This window comes from Neophocaena asiaeorientalis, unplaced genomic scaffold (assembly GCF_003031525.2).
Source record: "Neophocaena asiaeorientalis asiaeorientalis breed wild unplaced genomic scaffold, Neophocaena_asiaeorientalis_V1.1 scaffold4, whole genome shotgun sequence".
NCBI lineage: Eukaryota > Metazoa > Chordata > Mammalia > Artiodactyla > Phocoenidae > Neophocaena > Neophocaena asiaeorientalis.
The window spans coordinates 3,334,263-3,354,804 of NW_020173682.1; the positions used below are offsets into that span (position 1 = coordinate 3,334,263).

The 20,542-nt window shown below is 39.9% G+C and overlaps 1 protein-coding gene across 2 annotated transcripts in view; it reads left to right on the forward strand.

Moving 5' to 3' along the window:
• Positions 1-20,542, forward strand: part of EPC1 (enhancer of polycomb 1) — a 93,691-nt gene that overhangs the window by 47,595 nt on the left and 25,554 nt on the right. For both annotated transcript variants that reach the window (XM_024750041.1, XM_024750040.1), the window contains exon 2: positions 16,606-16,765. In XM_024750041.1, the coding sequence (XP_024605809.1) occupies positions 16,606-16,765 (160 nt within the window). The remainder of the gene's footprint in view (positions 1-16,605; positions 16,766-20,542) is intronic.

Sequence of the window (20,542 nt, forward strand, 5' to 3'; positions counted from 1 at the left end):
TATGTTAATCCCAAACTCCTAATTTATCTCTCTCCCCTCTCCGCTATCCCCTTTGGTAACCATAAGTTTGTTTTCTATGTCTGTGAGTCTATTTAAAGTTTTACATTTTTGATGGGTAAAACAGAGTATTAATAAAAGCAGTGTATCAACAGCCAAGTCTTGATTGCTACACTGACTGGTAGGAAACTACAATAGGTAAATCTGTTATTTTTGATAGAATAACAGGGGATGGTGCCGTGTAGTCTAAATTTGTGACTTTATTTCAGCCTTCTTAGTTCATCACAGAGTCCTTCGCTCTCTGGAGTGGTAAATCATTTGGTATCCTCTGACTATTTTTATAGTAGATTATATAATAGTACCTAAATAAAGTACTTCTAAAGCCAAGTGAGTCCTTCATAATTTCCTTTTAACTAAAAGCTGATTCCCTTCTTTGAGGGAAACTCATATTACTAATTATTTCTATAAAAAGAAGATTATTTTGGCTCCGCATTTGGTATATGTGGTGTCGAAGATACAGTAAGCAAAAGTGTTGGAAGTCCAGGGGAAGAAATAACAAATTTTAATGCTTTTTCTATTGCCCATACAGCAAGATAAAACAATACTTACTAGAGAAGACTATACTTTACCCTTTACTATGAACCTCCGTCTTTGTGGGCGATTAAGATTAGTTAGTTACACAGGGGAGCATATGTACCTGGCCTAGGCTCTCCTGTGACGTAATCTTCCTCCGCTCCATCCTGCATATCCAGGTGCCTGGGTGTTGTCAGCAGTTAAGCTTTATGAGCTGTCATCTAGTAAAGTACTCGGGAGAGAATCCTGCAAGAGAAGTGAGGAGATCTGCCCTTACTTCCTTAACTTACCTGGTTGTAGCTTCCCCACGCTCCTCGTACCCACGATGCTGTCAGTCATTTCTTCAGCTGTTTCAAGTCCTTTCTGCTTCTCTCTTAGTATTCTGAGTCCTCCCCTGAGTACCAGCCAGAGCTCAGCCATTCATGGGAATGGCAAAAGAAGGCAAGAAGGAGGAATTAAACTACAGTAGAAAGACCATGGGGTTCTGGAGTCAGACCTCAAGCCAAATCCTACTTTCACCACTCGGACAAGTGACTTACCTTACTGAGCTTCACTTTCCCTGCAAAATAGGTATTATAATAATACACCTTCAGAATGAAGATTAAGTGTCTAATGTAGGGTCTAATATAGTGATTTTTTTTTTACTTAATGAGCTTCCCTCTTTTGTCATGTTCATCTTGTAAATAGCAGAGCGTGCTCTGTGTGTGCCAGTGATCCGCCAGACTGCTGAATCTCAAGCATTAAACAGAGCGTAAATAACTGTATCTGCATCAAGAGTCTGCAGACTTTCTGTGGACAGTCAGATAGTAAATATTTTAGGCTTTGCAGGCCTTACAGTCTCTGTCACAGCTCTTCTGCTGTTACGGAGCAAAGCAGCCGCGGGCAATATGTAAATGAGCACGTGCGGCTGTGTTCTAATAAAGTATTTACAGAAACAGGTGGTGGGCCAGATTTGCCCGCTGGCGACAGCTTGCCAAACCCTAGTCCGTATTATTGTCTGTACAAGGGAGACCTATTGCCAGAGATTTCATAGTCTTACATCGTAATACAGCCCTCCTTTTTAAAAATAAATTTAGTAAACTTACCTCACTGTGAGTTGAACAGTGGAGTCAGGAGGTTATATTTCTCCAAACGGATAAAGTCTGTTATTGTAGGAGAGAGTTTCCTGTGCCACTGTTTAACTGCAACTTTATTTTAATGTTTACCTTACGCTTTCTGTTTTTTGAATTTTATTTTATTTATTTTTCTACAGCAGGTTCTTATTAGTTAGCTGTTTTATACATATTAGTGTATACATGTCAATCCCAATCTCCCAGTTCATCCCACCACCCCCCCCCCAACCTTACTTTATAATACTGAAAATTAAAGGCTTGGTCCCACCAAACATTTATATAGATCCCACTAACAGTGGTCAGTACATAATTAGGAAATGTTGACTTCTGTATTACTCATTTGGAAAATCATGGTGCATTTCGGCAAATGCAAAACCACTGAGGATGCTTCTGTAAAGAAACTGTTCAACGTTGTCTGTTACTGTCTGTGCGTTTTCCAAAATTATTTAATCACAGAACTCCTCATAGAACAGCTAATTATGTCCCTAGAACTATATTCAGAAGATGGTATTCTGAGGCTCTCTGGTCTCACTGACTTAGGAGATCATGCAGTTACTTAGCATTCTGGAAGAAGAATTTACATCTCTTGCTCTTGAGTATACAGTCTACTATTTCCCCCCTCACCATTTCGTTCTGCTCTTAGCTTAAAGAAAACAACTATTACAGTTGACCCTTGAACAACATAGGTTTGCACTGTGCAGATCCACTTATACATGGATTTTTTTCTATAAAAACTACACCACTACAGGCCTTCCCTGGCGGTCCAGTTGTTACGACTGCGCTCCCATTGCAGGGGGCACGGGTTCGATCCCTGGTCAGAGAACTATGATCCCACATGCAGTGCCGAGTGGCCAAAAAAAAACCTACACCACTACAGATCCGTGGTTGGTTGGATCCATGGATGCAGAACTGCAGATGCAGGGAGCCCACTGTAAAGTTATACTCAGATATTCGACTGATGGGGGTGGCAGGGTCTATGCTCCTAGCCCCCAAGTTGTTCAAGGGTCATCAGCTGTATTTGGAAATAATTTCAAACTTACAGAAAAGTTGCAAGAAAAAGGGGAGTACACCCATGTATACTGATTGTTACCATCGTGTCCCATTTGCTTTGTTTATGTTTTTCCATACACCTATTCTGTCATACATACACATGCACATGCATGTATTTTTTTTCCAAAGCATTTGAGATTAGTTGCCTATATCATGGCCCTTTACCCCGAAATATTTCAGCAAGTGTTTCATGTTTTATGATGTGGACATTTTTAAAGATTAGAGTCCCTTTGATTTTTTTTTTGAATAGGGTGATCCCATTTTGGGTTTGTCTCATGTTTTCTCAGTTACATTCAGGTGTTGCATTACCAGCTAGCACATTATATAAATGATGTTATATTCTCATGGCATCACATTCAGAGGCACATATATCTCTCTGCCCCTCATTGGTAATGTTCTTTTTTTTTTTTTGTGGTACGTGGGCCTCTCACTGTTGTGGCCTCTCCCGTTGCGGAGCACAGGCTCCGGACATGCAGGCTTAGCGGCCATGGCTCACGGGCCCAGCCGCTCCGCGGCATGTGGGATCTTCCCGGACCGGGGCACGAACCTGCGACCCCTGCATCGGCAGGCGGACCCTCAACCACTGTGCCACCAAGGAAGCCCCGGTAATGTTTTGATCACCCAGTCACGGTGTGGCCCAGTGTCTCCACTGTATCGTTGCTAGTTTTCCCTTGAATTAATAAGTAATCTGTGGGGAATCTACATCCTTTTGAGAGTCGATGTAGTAAAGTTGTTAAGAGCTTATACTCAAGTCACAGCTGGGTTCGAGTCCAGCTAACTCTATGAACATAGGCAAGTTTATTATCTGTGAAATAGAGGAGGTAGTTGCCATCTCTTTGTCTATTTATGAGCTTTAAATGAAACAATGAAATAAGAATGTGAAGCTCAGGCCTGGCATGTAATAAATGCTTAGCAAATGTCAGCTATTATTTTAGTTCTGGAAATATGAATTAGTAGGCATAGTAGTAAAGCCTAAGGCTTTATAACCCAAAGCTAAAAAAGACTTCCCGAAGTCATTTCTTCCACGAAGATTAACATTTTATCCAAGATGAATGTGTTTTTAAAGTATCTTCTTACTGAATTTGTTCTTTGTCTTGGTGTTCTTTCCTACCTGCTGTACCCTGTCCCTTCTGGTATGTGTGAGACAGGTAGTTAAGGGGTGAAACCACTATCAGGAAATATTCTTTCTGGATTCAGAGTTGTTTGGTTTCCAGTTTCATAAAGATCTTAATTGAACAGACAATTTAAAAATCAGCTGTACCTGTTTTCTGTTTTACTACCACTGTGATAGTCTCCTGTAACTGTCGTCAAAGACTTTCTAAAAGAGGGGTAGACATGCTAGTAGAATTAGAAAGAAAGGAGAGAGGTTTAAATGGACTTAAAACACAGGGAGCAGCCTCACATGTAGATGTTATTAGAAGGTGCCACTAGGTGCTCCCTGTGGCTGGCGTGTGAAGTTCAGGGTAGAAAGTGGTATGGTGTTGGACTGGCAGAATTAGCTAGAGCTCGACCATCAGGGACCCCATTTTGCCACGCCAGGATCGTAAAGGCAATAGAGAGCCAAGGATTAAGTGTGAGAGTATCGTGATCAGACCTTTTTTTTTGGCCATACCATGTGGCTTGCAGGATCTTAGTTCCCTGACCAGGGATCAAACGCGTGCCCCCTGCAGTGGACTCTCAGAGTCTTAACCGCTGGACCACCAGGGAATCCCCCGTACTTTCTGAGGAAGACCACTGACGGTAGCTACAGAAGGGAAGTGGGGAATAGTGTGATGCTAGAGGTGAGAAGGCTGGCTGCAGCCTGGATGTGACTGTGGGATGAGAAAGCACTGAATAATTTCTAGACATGAAGGAGAAATTTATAAGATCTGGTGCCTGATTTGGAAATGGGGACGTAGGAAGCAAAAGGGAACTGGAAAAATCAAGGCTTCTGACTGGGTGACTGGATGTATGATGGTACGATTCACTGAAATTGATAAGACACAAGGAGGAACAGGTTTGGAGAGTCGGCAGATGGGGACGTTGATGTTAACACGAGATATGTCAGTGGAACATAGAGTAAGAGGTCTTTCTACATGTGCCTATGTTCAACAGAAATCTGTGCTAGAGAGTAAGATTTTGAATCGTGTCATCAGCGTGCAAATGGTAGTTAAAGCCATGATAGTGGATGAAATTGCAAGAGTGAGTATGTGCAGGGCTAAGGACTAAGACTTGGTATAGCATTTGTTTGTATTAGCCTATAGAAACATGTTTAGTTTTCGATAAGTTTAAATTAGATTTCAGTTTATTCAGTGCTGTTGCTTTAGGGTCTAACCCCCCAAAATGAGAAACATGTTTGTATTTTATTTGACTGCATGGGTTAAAAGGTATTAAATAACGGCAGATGACTAGCTCTCTGGGGTACATTGGAGGTGCAGAAATCCTCAGCATAAAGATTATAAACAGAAACAAGAGCTTTTTGAGCTGTTTTAACTTTAATTTTTAGGGAAACATTCTGATTAGATTGTAATTTTATGAGAGTAGAAAGAAACTAATTTCAGTCCCTTCCCTTTCACATTGCCAGACATCACACTGGGCAGGCAGACTCTTAATAAGCACAGCACTAACAGCCCACGTCCAAAGGGATGTCAGGGGTACAAATAAGGGACATGAGAAGGTGAGGATCAAAATTAAACTGAAGGGCTTCCCTGGTGGCGCAGTGGTTGAGAGTCCGCCTGCCGATGCAGGGGACACGGGTTCATGCCCCGGTCCGGGAAGATCCCACATGCCGCGGAGCGGCTGCGCCCGTGAGCCATGGCCACTGAGCCTGCGCATCCGGAGCCTGTGCTCCGCAACAGGAGAGGCCACAGCAGTGAGAGGCCCGCATACCGGAAAAAAAAAGTAAAAAAGTAAACTGAATTTTGCCTAGGGCTGCCTTTCCTGTGCTTCTTAGCAACTTTAAGTCCTGAATATAAGTACCAAATTGACAAATATTTCACACTGACGAGAAACAAGAAGACTGGACAGTTTTACCCATACCTTAGCAAAGGTCTTCCTTTACTGTTTTATAGTCTAGAAGTAAAAGTAATTTCAGAGTACTGAGCTTTAAGTGAGAGGAGTAGAGAGTAATAGAATCTTTTACCATTTAGTTCTTGTAGAAAATATAAGTATCGAACTGCTCTTTTTCTTGCCAAGTAGTCTAATCTGTCTTCAACTATTTTAAGTGTTTACCCCGAGTATTTTAAGCACAAAAGCAAAATGTGTTTGTCTTTTTTTATTTTTTGCTTTTATGAAATTTAATCTTATTTTCTTTTAAGGAAGTCCATTCCAAACCCGAACAGTTTGTGGACCTTAAATAACTGTTGTAGGGCGTCCCTGGTGGCTCAGTGGCTGAGAGTCCGCCTGCCGATGCAGGGGACACGGGTTCGTGCCCCGGTCCGGGAAGATCCCACGTGCCGCGGAGCGGCTGGGCCCGTGAGCCATGGCCGCTGAGCCTGCGCGTCCGGAGCCTGTGCTGCGCCGCGGGAGAGACCACAACAGTGAGAGGCCCGCGTACCGAAAACAAAAAACAAAAAACTGTTGTAGTTTCACTGGCACATTTATTCTACAGACATTTACTGTATACTTGTATGTGTTAGGCACAATACTGGATCTGGGGTAGACAGAGCAAAAAAGAATTCCTATCCTTCGTGCATCTTACATTCTGGAGAGAAGAGACAGACAATGAACAAAACAATAAGTAAATTCAGTAGTCTGTGAGGAGGTAAGTGCTCCCCAAGAAAATAAAGCAGGGTAGTGGGATAGAATAGGGTTGAGGGGGAGAGAGTCCATATTTTTTGCAGCATTTTACTATGAAAAATTTCAAACGTACTGTGAGGTTGCAGGCATTTTATAGTGACCACCCATGTACCCCGTGGCTAGACTCCACCCTTAACATTTCACTCTACTGTGCTTTATCACACATCTGTTCATCTCTGCATCTATCAGTCCTTCTTGTTTTGATGCATTTCTAAGTAAATTACAGACATCAGTGCATGTTTCCCTAAATACTTCAGCATACATATCATTAATTAGAGTTCAGCATTTATTTACTGTTTTTTTTCTTCTGAGGTAAAATTTACATGCAAAGAAATTCACAAATACTTGGTGTATATTAGCTGGATTTTGACAAATTCGCCTACTTGTCTAACCCATCCCCCAACAAGATATGGAACTTTACCATCATCCCAGAAAATTCTTTCATTCCCATTCCAGTCAATCCTTGCCCCCAGGCCTCAGAAGCAGCTACTGTTTTTCTTTTTTCTTTCTTGCTTTTTTTTTTTTTTTACCATAGATTAATGTTGCTTGTTTTGAAACGTCACATAAATGGACTCAGAGTGTGGACTGTCTTGTGCAGAGCTATTTTCCCTCACCCCAGTGTTTTGGGGACTTGCCCGTGTCATGCCATGTGTAGGTGGTTTGTTCCACTGTGTTGCTGGGTGGTCCTCCGTTGTGTCACCAAACCGCAGTTTGTGCACCAGTCCTGATGATGGACGTTCGGGCTGTTTCCGGGCTGTTTGGGGCTATTACGAGTAATAAAACCGTATGAACATTCTCATTCAGGTCCTTTTGTGGGCTTGCATCCTCATTTCTCCTAGGTAAATACCTAGGAGTGGGATTGCTGGGCCGTGTGCAACGTGTATGTCTGGCTTCATGAGGTCCGCCGCCCCTTTTTCTCACTAACCGTGTCTGAGAGTTGGAGCTGTTCCTCATCCTCAGAGTTGTTCGGTGTGGTCAGCCTTCTCAGTTGTAGCCATTCTGGGGACCGTAGAGTGGAAGAGCTGGTGAAGAATGCTCTGTCTGCAAAGGGGACTTTTGAACCAAGATTTGAAGAAAGTGAGGAAGCGCAAGCCATTCTGAGTTTGACAGAGAGCAAGGAATCTAGTATGACAAGAGCAGAATGGAAGTAAGGGTTGCCTGGGCACAACAAGGAAGGGGGATGTGCACAGCCTGTTGGACCTTGTAAGCAGTTTTAAGAACTTTGGCTTTTATTCTGAGTGAGGTGGGAAATAATTGGAATGTTCTAACGGAAGAATGGCATGGTCTGACTTGTATATTAACAGATTACTCTGATTATTGCATGAAGACAGACAGAAATGGAAGCAGGGAAACCAGTCAGAAGGCTGTCGTAATGAGCCAGGCAAGAGCTGGGCGTTCGGATGCAGAACCTGGGAGCCCTTGCTGGGACACTGTTCCTGAATAGGCATGGCTGTCTGGTTCTTAGGAAAGCCGTCAGGAAGCAGCCGGGAAAGTGATTCGGCTCAGCCCTTCTGTTGTGGTAGCAGTGGAGTCTAGCCCTCCATGCATAAATGAGCAGGGGTTCAGTAACTTCTTAAGTGGCTTTTTACAAATTAGTCATCACTTATTTACCCATAAGAAATCTTATACAATATTGTTGCTTTCAATAACCTATTTTTAATTCAGTAACCCAAAAGGTCTAAATGTGGTCTTAATTGTTGTTATGGCTGACCGTTAAGGCCATTATTTTCTTAAATAAATATACTTAATGAATAAGTTGATAAATATTTAATCTTTGTTTAGGAATTTGCCCAGTATAACCTTGAATAACTTTCTGGTTTGGTAATATTTGTTAGAACTTACTATAGAGCAGGTAGAAATGCCTTTTTTATTCAATTTAGTCTTATCCTTATTTTCCTATAATGATATTTTTTAAAATACTGGGTACCTGCAATAAAGGAAAATATAGTTCTAGCTGCTAAGTAGATTACAAAGATAATCTTGTTTATCCCTCATCCTTAAAAGAATTTAGAGTCCTCCATACTACAAGAGAATACATCTTTCAAAGGAAAAGATATAAAGGTTAGTTAGACATAGCATCTAATCTTAAGGAGCTTAACATCTTGGAGATCAGTATGTAGACAAATAAATGATTACAGCACGATTTCTTAAGTAGAGGATGTAGTGCTGTAAAAGCACAGATAGGGGAGCAGAGGGAAGATCATTTTATTTTTTTTAATAGATCTTTATTGGAGTATAATTACTTCACAATGCTACGTTAGTTTCTGTTGGCAAAGTTAGTTTCTGTTGGCAAAGTTTCTATGGCAAAGCGAATCAGCCATATGCATACATATATCCCCGTATCCCCTCCCTCCCACCCTCCCTATGCCACCCCTCTAGGTCGACACAAAGCACCAAGCTGATCTCCCTGTGCTATGCAGCTGCTTCCCACAAGCCGACTATTTTATGTTCAGTAGTGTATATAGGTACATGCCACTCTCACTTCGCCCCAGCTTCGCCCTCCAACCCCATGTCCTCAAGTCCATTTTCTGTGTCTGTCTCTTTATTCCTGTCCTGCCCCTAGGTTCTTCAGAACCATTTTTTTTTAGATTCCATATATACATGTTAGCATAGTGTATTTGTTTTTCTCTTTCTGACTTACTTCACTCTGTATGACAGTCTCTGGGTCCATCCACCTCACTACAAATAACTCACTTTCGTTTCTTTTTATGGCTGAGTAATATTCCTTTGTATATATGTGCCACATCTTCTTTATTCATTCATCTGTCGATGGACACTTAGGTTGCTTCCATGTCCTGGCTATTGTAAAGAGAGCTGCAGTGAACATTGGGGTGCATGTGTCTTTTTTTTTTTACCAAACCCACAATTTATTGTTATATTGTTGCTTTAAACAGTCACATGCATTTTAAGAAAAGGGAAACAATCTTTTATATTTACCCATAATTTGGTTCTTTGTTCTCTCCTGATAAATCTGTTTCCATCTGCTATTGTTTCCCTTCCATCTGAAGAACTTCCTTTAGCATTTCTTTTTTTTTTTTTAATTAATTTATTTATTTTTGGCTGCATTGGGTCTTCATTGCTGCTCATGGGCTTTCTCTAGTAGCGGCGAGCAGGGGCTACTCTTTGTTGTGGTTTGCGGGCTTCTCATTGCGGTGGCTTCTCGTGTGGAGCACGGGCTCTAGGCACGCGGGCTTCGGTAGTTGTGGCGTGTGCATGTGTCTTTTTGAATTATGGTTTCCTCAGGGTATGTGCCCAGTAGTGGGATTGCTGGGTCGTATGGTAGTTCTATTTTTAGTTTTTTAAGGAACCTCCATACTGTTCTCCATAGTGGCTGTATCGGTTTACATTCCCACCTGCAGTGCAAGTGGGAATTGCACTGCAATTACATTCCCTCTTCTCCACACCCTCTCCAGCATTTATTGTTTGTAGATTTTCTGATAATGGCCTTATTGTGGTTTTGATGTGCATTCTTCTAACGATTAATGATGGTGATGGCAGAGGAGGCAAGAGCATACAGGGGAGAAAGGACAGCCTCTTCCTAAGTGGGGCTGGGAAGCTGGACCGCTGCCTATAAAAGAATGAAACTAGAGCACTCCCTAACACCAGACACAAAAATAAACTCCAAATGGAGTAAAGACCTAAATGTAAGGCCAGACACTATCAAACTGTTAGAGGAAAACATAGGACAAACACTTTTTGACATAAACCCCAGCAAGATCTTTTTTGACCCACCTCCTAGAGAAATGGGAATAAAAACAAAAATAAACAAATGGGACCTAATGAAACTTAAAAGCTTTTACACAGCAAAGGAAACTATAAACAAGACAGAAAGAAAGATCATTTTAAACCAGACTTTGAAGAACCAGTGGGAATTTCCTTGGGAGTGGGGCTGGCGTATGGTCCATCTGTGTGAGCAAAGGCACACAACAGATGTTTAAGACACAGTACTGTCCCTTCAGATGGGTCTTATCTACCAATACCTAATGTCACTCTTAATCAATAAAAATGATATTTTCTGACTTCTCAAATTTGTGATGTGCCCTGTTTATAACCAGTTAACCATTTTGCATTAATTACCAATGTTTTTATCAAAGAGACCATTACCACCTGAAAAGGCAGACATTTTCTAGGGGTAAGCAAAAATAACAAAGGGGAAAGTAAAAGAAAAAACATTAAGTGCTGGAAAGAAAAGAGGGAAAGACGGGTAAGAAAAAAAAAAGAGATATGTATATAAAACAAATAATAAAAATAAGTAGCAGAGTGACTTGCTGGACTTAGGGTCTGAGGAGGAAGCTAAGATTCCTGCCTGGGTCTCTGTCTCTAAAGCCCACGCTCTTCCAGTGCGCCAGGTGGGCTGAAGTAACAAAAGTGAATATTTGGAGCCTGCAATTGCAGGGTTCATGGGGACACGAAAGTGTGCCCCTGAACTTTCTGAAGATCATCGTTCAGTCTTTTCTGATCCTCTTCTTTATTGTTCTGTTGTTTCTATGTATAGAAAACATTATCATTACTTGCAGCGCAAGAGGCTTTTAAAGTAATTTGCTTAACCGTAAGTTACGATTCATCTGATTCCATTTTATGTAAGGTTGAATATCTTAAAATTCTTCAGATTATTTAATAGTATTTACTTTGTTCCCTGTAAGATCAGATTCGAGAGGGTATACCTTTGTTATTTTATGAAAAATGGGGATCGATCCTGGTGTTTTGATGATTAACTCTTAAATTGCTCCTGAGCCTAGTTATTATAAATATTCTATGATATAAAGAAACTTTACCCTCCCAGGGTGTCAAGCTAGTAAGTGGTCTTCACACACAGCTACTTCCTTCTCTTAAAATAATATTTTAACTCCTGTTCTAGCTTAAATGTCACTTGGCACTAGTGAAAGTGATACTGTCCTTGAGATCCCTTTCCTGTTTATATTTCCCATTAACACATTGTTCTTTTCCTTCACAGCACTTATCACACTTTACAGTTTATTTTTAGGGCTGTTTTATTAGTGTCTGTCCTCCCTACTACAGTGTCAGGAACCGTGCTATTTTATTTACCATTGTGGTCCCAGGAGAGGCACATAGTGGGCAGTCAGTAAATATGGACTAAGTTAATTAATGAGAAGCTTAAGCCCAGCTGTTCTGCCCTGTATCTCCAGTTGTTGTCCTATACCAGCATTTCCCAAACTGCATTACAAAAGTTCTCCATGAGCTATTAATGGATACTTTCTGAAAAAATGATTCTGTGGTCATAGATTTGGAATGACTGAGCCCTCTGTCATGAGCAACCACAGTTTACATTGCCATGTTAAAAGCTTTCATTCCCAAAGTTTAAAAAGCCAACGTTCTCTCTTTTTTTTTAACTGTCAAACTCATTATTGGACTACCTATTGATAATTTGAAATTAAGTACTCCAGTGAACGCAGTTTGGGAAGGCTGGCCTATTCAGTGCTGCAAGTAGATGTGTTTAGAAGTTTCATTGACAGATATTATCTTCCAGGAACATCTGGCATTTTATATAATTGTAATTTAGGATCGGATCATCTTAGTTATTTAGTCAAGGCATTCAATAAGTAATTATTGAATTGAATTCATAGCTCATCTTATTCTAATTTATTTCATGTATTACTTGGCTTCACCATTTCACAGCTTACTACTCAAAGCAAAAATTTCATTTTCACTTACAATTTAATGTTACTTTAATATAATTTAATGTTTTTTTCTTGGAAGTAGATGTATATAGTTTGGGGTTTTAAAAATACGTTCTTTACCTGGAAAGCTGCAAGTGTAATGTTTTACTCTGGAACTAAACTTGACTTAAATGGGAAGGGTTTTACTGAACTAAATAAATTGTGTCTTTCAGAAATTACCTTTGTTTTAGAAAATCATGTAGTGAGATGTACTCAAATATTTTTTGTCAAAAAGAATTACAAAGAATTTTAGAAAATAAGGAAAATAAAATTATAGAAGAGTATTTCAAAATTACATCACTGGGAGGTGATCTGTTAACTGGTGTACATACTTTGAAACTTGACACAGATGTGTGCCTGCTTGCATCTGTGTGTGCGTGTGTGTACGTACACAGATACCTACATACATATTCATTCATTCAACAGATACTTAAGCACCATGCTTTGTACTCGGCACTGTTTTCGGGTGGTTATTTAGCAGTGAACAAAATAGACAAAAATCCCTGCCCTCACAATGCTTAGATTGCGGGGGGGAGGAAGGGGTGACAACAGTAAACAAACCAAGGGTATGACATGTCAGGGGACTGTAAGAGCTTTGGAAAAATATAGCAGTGAGAAGAATAAAAGAGCATAGAGAGAAGGATTGTTACGTGTTCAGCTACTTTTAGACTTTTTCCTATATTTGTGTTCAATTATGTCTTTTGCTCTTAAAAAAGATTAAATACAAATATCCTGAACATAAAATTTTCAGATCTGTCTTTTTACTTAATAAATTGATGGGTTTTTCCATTTCATTAAATATTATTCTGAACCATTTAAAGGCTATGCATGTTCCATTTTCTAGAATATGGTCCGTTTTCTAGACAGCAGCCAGGCTGATCTTTAAAATCCTTCAGCCACTGTTGCTCTTAGTACAAGGACAAATCCGTAACATGCCGCATGTCCCTGCATGATTTGACCCTGACCCCCTTTGCACTCTCACCCCCTGTGCTCCAGCCACACCGGCACCTGTGTGTGGTCTCCTTCCCATCCTCGAGTCTTTGTACATACACAGGGCTACAGTAAATAGGAAGGTTTAAGGTTATAGTTACACACCAGTTGTTGAGGAGTGATTTTTAAGGCTTAGAAGAACGTATTTGTTGTATATTGTACATATCTTGGCTCCTTATGTTCCTTATGAGGAAATTTTGTCGAATATTTTATAAAACAAAAAAACACATGGAAGATTTTTTTAAAGCAGTATTTACTATAATATTGATAAAAAGTTTGATTTCATGATTCTAGGAAAATGGATATAAAGATAAGGAAGTCTTTCTACAGAATGCTGTTAACACTAGGAAGAATAGGAATGGTAACAAGCATATGGTAAATCTTCAGCTCCTCTAGTAATGAAAGGTACACATTTGCTACCATGTTTTAGGTAGGTAGTGTGTCTCAGCCATTTTATCTTAACCGCAATCCCATATGGTAGGTACACAGTATACATTTATAGGTAATAAAACTTGCTGGTATGACTATCTTTTCCCAAGTCCCAAAGTCATGGAGCTAGTAAACCGTGGAGCCAACATTCAAATCCAGAGCGCGCCCGATTACAAATCATGTTCTTAACCACCACACTACGGTGCCTATAAGAAATCTGAAGCCCTTAGTGGTCCCATTTCACACCTAGAAAGTAATCTTCATTGTGGTTCATCTAGAGAAATGAATGAAATAGCCGGGAAATTTCTGAAAAGGAATCACGAGGAGTGAATTTAGTATCTAGTCGGCACTGGATGATAAAATGTAGTCTGCGGCTGCACTCTGAAAAGCACGTTAAATACTAGCAGAGGAGGCAGTTGAGTAGAGGAGGGCAAAAGAGCTTGGAAATACTCCCAAGTGCAAGTGGAATTCTGAGAAAGGCACATTTTTAGTCATTAAAATAGGGAATAGGTGATTTTATGCATGACGTTCATATACCCTTCGAGATGGCTTGCTGTCTCTCCGTATACAAAAAAAATAAACCGTCTCTCACGTGTTCACCTACACAGAGAAGTGCTAATGGATTAAGGACAAAATGAAAATGAAGAATAGTGTGCCTCACTCCCCGCTCCCTCCTTGAGTTTGATGTAAGTAGGGGGCATAGGTCACAGAAAATTTCTCTTGCTCTTTGAGGGTATCTGAGAGGAGAAGAGTACACCTGTGATTGATTTCCCAGCTGGGGCTCAGAAGCACCCTGTGTCAGAGGGCACAAGGGCCAGTACACACGCCCATAGGCTGTTCGGAGTCACCCCTCCCCCCTCACACTTAGTTTCTACCAGCTCCCAGGAGCCACAAGGCAGCCTGAATCAAAGATAAGTTGAGCTGTAAAAATGAAAGGTTTTGTTTACACACCCTGGTTTGTGACTATACGATTTATACCTGTTACTAAGGATGACAGAATCATAAAGGAAAAGGTTAATAAATTTGACTAATAGAACTTTCCTGCGTGGAAAAAATCCTCTAAACAAAATCAGAAGTCAAACTTCAGGAAAACAGTTGTCAGTTTTATTACATGGGGGCTAATTTCCTTAATATTGAAAAGGAAAATAATCCACATATTTAAACATCAATGAAAAAAAGAAAAGCAGCACTTTTGAAAATGAGCAAACAGCAACACGTAAGGGAAGAAAAACTCATTGTAAAGAAATTAACCTAAAATAAAATGGGTCATTTTAAAATTGAAAAGAGATGTTAAGGAGTGGTAGGAATATGTGCTGTAACTTCATATACCCTTTGAGTGCTTCCGTCTCTTGTCCTACAGATGCTTTCACGGGCTCACAAAGGTGTCTCATACATATAGTAGTACAGGATTGGTTTTTGCAGCGTTCAGGGAGAACGATAGGCATTTAAGTTGCTTCCAGGGTTTTTTCCCTATCAATTCGTGTCTGGTTAAATAAGTTACGGTACATCCACATAGTGGAATACAATGCAGCTGTTGCAAAAATGGTAGTGAAAGTATCAGTATGGAAAAATCTCCGAGGTATGTCAAGGGACCAAAGCCCTAGGGATAAAGCTCTGTATGTTGTGCAGCAGAATCCTAGGTGTGAAGTGATATATACGTATATGTAACATTAACAGAGGCTACGTATGAAGACTGGAATTTTTTGTTTTCATACTGTTGGAATGTTTTTCATCCTTCAATGATGTATTTTATATACAGTATTTTAAAAACTAGCTTAAATTTAATGAAATGTTTATCAAAATTCAATGATGATGGGGTGGGTGAGAACAGATATTTCTGTGGCAGCTGGTAAATATCTTTCTGTGTGGCATCTCAACCAAAGCTTATTTTGAGCACCTGTAACTGCCAAGCATTGTACTAAACGTTTAATGCACATTTAGCTTACTTAAATCTCCAACCATCCGTGGAAGATTCTATTTTTCTTTTCCTGAAGGAAACAGATTTAGAAGAATGAAGTGTCTTGCCAGGAGTCACAAACTCTGGAGCCTTTGCCTTCAATCCCTATACTTTACTACCGTTCAAAAAGGGCTCCGGAAATTTAGAAGAAAGGTTATTACTCGAAACACAGACCAGGTTTGAATCCGTGTCAGCTTCGTGAATGAAAAATGGAGACAATAATCTGTACCCTTCTTTGGAATGATCATATTAGTTGATTTGTATGACATTTATGAAACACTGTATGAATAAGCAATTAGAATCGATAAAATATTTTTTATACAAAGCCTGCTTTCGTCATACAGTACGTTCGAATGTTTTAACCCTCTTTAAAACGGTCTCATCTGTAGAATGCAAACTTCTTTTTAAAAAATAAATTTATATATTTATTTTTGGCTGCGGTGAGTCTTCGTTGCTGTGCACGGGCTTTCTCTAGTTGCGGCGAGCGGGGGCTACTCTTGGTTGCTGTGCGCGGGCTTCTTACTGCGGTGGCTTCTCTTGTTGCGGAGCGTTGGCTCTAGGCACGTGGGCTTCAGTAGTTGTGGCACGTGGGCTCAGTAGTTGTGGCTCGCGGGTTCTAGAGCGCAGGCTCAGTAGTCGTGCTGCACGGGCTTAGTTGCTCCGAGGCATGTGGGATCTTCCCGGACCAGGGCTCGAACCCGTGTACCCTGCATTGGCGGGCGGATTCTTAACCACTGCGCCACCAGGGAAGTCCCTATAAAATGCAAACTTTAATAACAGTTCTGGTCAGTTTTTGGAATTTTTTGTATAATTTAACTCAATTTCGGTGTAGTACCTTTTCTTAAATTGAGGAAATATACAGTGTATCTAACAAAATCTTGTTTCTATTCAAAATGTTTTTACCACAACTGTACTGTTAGCATCCTTGCAAGGCTACTAAAATTCCTCTATTTTAAAAACAAATGAAAACCTCTTCATGAGGCTACATGTTCTGTTTGCTAGTTTTTTAATACGTAACTTACCTCTTTTTCCCTCTTTTTAGGAACACCATCTTCAGCGGGCTATCTCGGCACAGCAGGTGTATGGCGAGAAGAGGGACAACATGGTCATTCCAGTCCCGGAGGCAGAAAGCAACATCGCTTACTATGAGTCCATTTACCCCGGGGAGTTCAGGATGCCAAAGCAGCTCATTCACATACAGCGTAAGTAATTCCTCTTCTGGTAACTGTACTGTGCATTCTCTTCTTCTGTAACTCTCGACAGGTTTTTATCAGTTCGGGGCCATTTTCAGTACCCACTTCACTGACCAGAATCAGCTTGAGAGTTATTAGAGCCCATTTTCACCTTTTATAATTGTGCTTGAGCTCTCTGCCTGACAGAAAAGATAGCATTTTCATCCCAGATTTTTAGCTTCATCTCAATATGGGACCTTATGCTACTGTAGATGAGTAGGGTAAAGAATATACCTTAGATGTAGAGATCATTTTCTTACTCTTCAGAAATAGTAATGTTAATTGCCTTAAAGAATTTCTTAATGGAAGTCAGAGGTCAGCAAACCTTTTCTGTAAGTATTTCAGGCTTTGCGGGGTCATTCAGTCTCTGTCACAGCTATTTTACTCTGTGTTCCAATAAAACTGTATTGACTAAAACAGATGGCAACCCAGTATTGGCCTACGGGCTGTAGTCTGCCAACCCCATCTGTGTTTCTACTAATATTTTTCGTTTTTTCTTTTTTGGCCGAGCTGCGCAGCTTGTGGGATCTTAGTTCCCTAACCAGGGATCGAACCCAGACCCTTGGCAGTGAAAGTGCTGAGTCCTTACCACCTGACTGCCAGAGAATTCCCCTAATTTTTATAAATATAGCATTTTTAATTGGTAACTTGTCTCACTTGGTATTGATAGGCTCTTCATTGGAAATGATCCTTTGATAGCTAATCACATTTGATGATGAACAGCTGAGAGCTTGTAGACTTAGGCAAATATATTTCATTCACTCAGTCCCCATGTAGTGGGCAACTTAAACAGATAATTGAAAGGTTACTAAGGTAAAATTGCTACAGCTTTCATTGTGGTCTTGCTGACTTTTATGATTAAGAGGTTTTTCTAGGGGCCTGTCTCAACTTTTTCTCAGGACAATATAAATCTGTTTTGTTTTTATTGTTCTTTCTACGGACATAGAGAAACTAGCTTTAACCAGTTTCCAACTTATTAACTACTTTTCTGACTCATTTAACCTCTCTCCAGATGATCTAGTTCCTGTCCTGGATTCTAAGCATTTTTTTTTTTTAACTATTTCTTGAATATGAAAACTAAAAGTAGACATAATGCCTGTATTGACTCTTTATCAGTTCTGTATTGGCATTTGATAGTTTTAACTTGTAATGTTTTTTCATCTTTACCTCTGACTTGTACCTAATCTTCCTGACTTCCTTTAGAAAAAAAAGAAATGTTTCCAATTTATTAAAGGCTACTTTGAAGTGAACCAGACAAGCAGCATGTTTTCTTGCCCACTCACATGTTTAATAACATGTCAGACACAGACATTCTAAACAATTTTGACCAATATTAGGACCTAAAAATTAGTTCTCTGGAAAATCATGTCAGTGTGAAAGTACCAGAACTGATCCTTCCTCTACACGTGAACTAGAGCCACACTGCATTCCACAGCCACGGGCTGTATTATCTCACGAATACAGGCTTTTAGGTTAAAGCAGCACTGAGCAAGATAAAATTACATTAATCAATTTACATTATCATTACTATCAGAAAAAAAAATTTGAATGCATGTTTTACAAATAGTTGCTTATTGATGACCAAAATTCACAAACCACATTTTATTCATAGCTCATGAATTAAATTGTGGTCAGAAGAGTCAAAAGGGACTATATTTAAAAAGGAATTGACTTTGCTGACGTTGTAATCAAATAATAGTAATAAAATGGGAGCATAATTGTAAATTATTTTGGGAAAAATTTTTTTGCATCGGTACAAATTTGGAAAGATGTATTACGTTGGAATGTTAATAAAGACAGCTAAATTAGTGTTAGCTGCCTTTGGATTTCTTTTAACATTTTGTCTTGGATGATTATAGATTCACAGAACATGTGAAGCCTTGTATAATCACCACCACAATTAAGATAATTGTACCATCACCCCAAGACTCCATCTTGTTGCTCCTTTAAATGCACCCCAGCCCCTGGCAACCACTAGTCTGTTCTCCATTTCTGTAATTATGTTTGTTGATGAAGGTAACATAGATGGAATCATGCAGTATATATCCTTTTGAGATTGACGTTTTCCTCTTAGCATAGCCTCCTTGACGTTCATCCAAGTTGTTGCATGTATCAGTAGTCCTTCTTTCCTCTTGCTGAGCAGTCTTCCGTGATCCATGTGCACTGCATGTTTCACTGCTCACCCACTGAAAGACATTTGGGTAGTTTCCAGATTTTAACTATTGATATTTCAAATAAAGCTGCTATGAGTGTTCATGTACAGATTTTTGAGTGAACATAAATTTTTATTTCTCTGGCTTAAATACCTTAAGAGTAGTTGCTGGGTCATACATTTTTAGTTTGACAAGAACGTCTACACTGTATCCCAGAGTGGAGGTACTGTTTTACATTATCATCAGCAGTGTATGTGTGATCCAGTTTCTCCTGTATCCGTGCCAGCATTTGAGGTTACCACTTTTTAATTTTAGCCATTCTAATAGGTGTGCAGTGATATCTCATTGTACTTTTTTTTTTTTTTTTTTTTTTTGACCTCTGCATCGGCAGGCAAACTCTCAACCACTGCACCACCAGGGAAGCCCTCTCATTGTACTTTAAATTTGTGTTTCTTTAAATGGCTAACATGTTAAATGTCTTTTCATGTGTGTGCCATCTATATATCCTATTTGGTGAAATCATCGCACAGGTCTTTTGCCCATTTTCTAATTAGATTGTTTATTTTAATGTTGAGTTTTGAGGATTTTGTTTTGTTTATATATTCTAGACACACGTCTTTGTCATATGTGATCTGGAAATATTTTCTCCCAGTATATAATTTGTCTTTTCATTCTCTTAACAGATTTTCACAGAGCAGAAGTTTTTAATTTTGATGAGATCCATTTACCAATTTTCCTCTTACAGTTCATGATTTTGGTATCAACTCTAAGAATACTCTTTGTTTTGCCTGGGGTCCAAAGATTTTGTCCTATGACCTGTTCTAGAAGTTTCACAGTTTTACATTTTACATTTTTTTTTAATTTATTTATTTTAATTTATTTGTTTTTGGCTGCGTTGGGTCTTCATTTAGTTGCAGCGAGCGGGGGCTACTCTTTGTCTAGTTGCAGCAAGCAGGGGCTACTCTTCGTTGCGGTGTGCAGGCTTCTCACTGCGGTGGCTTCTCTTGTTGCGGAGCGTGGGCTCTAGGCGCGCGGGCTTCAGTAGTTGCAGCACATGGGCTCAGTAGTTATCGCTCGTGGGCTCTAGAGCACAGGCTCAGTAGTTGTGGCTCACGGGCTTAGTTGCTCCTCGGCATGTGGGATCTTCCCGGACCAGGGCTCGAACCCATGTCCCCTGCATTGGCAGGTGGATTCTTAACCACCGCGCCACCAGGGAAGTCCCTTCCTTTTACGTTTAAGTATGTGATCAATTTTGAGTGTGAGGTTTAGGTCATGGTGTTCCCCCTGCCTCCATTCTGGATATCTAATTGTTCCAGCGCCATTTATTGAAAAAGTGATCCCTCCTCCATTGATTGCTTTTGCTTCTTGGCAAGAAATTAATTATGCATTTATTTCTGGCTCTATTTCTGGCTTCTGTTCATCCACTATTCCACTGATTTCTGTGTTTATCCTGAGACAGTACCACTGTCCTGATTACTGCAGCTCTATGATAATCCTTAACATCAGGGAGAATACTTCCTCCTTTATTTCTCTCCTTCAAGATTGTTTTGGGTATTCTAGGGCTTTTCCCTGTAAATATTACAATAAGTTTGTA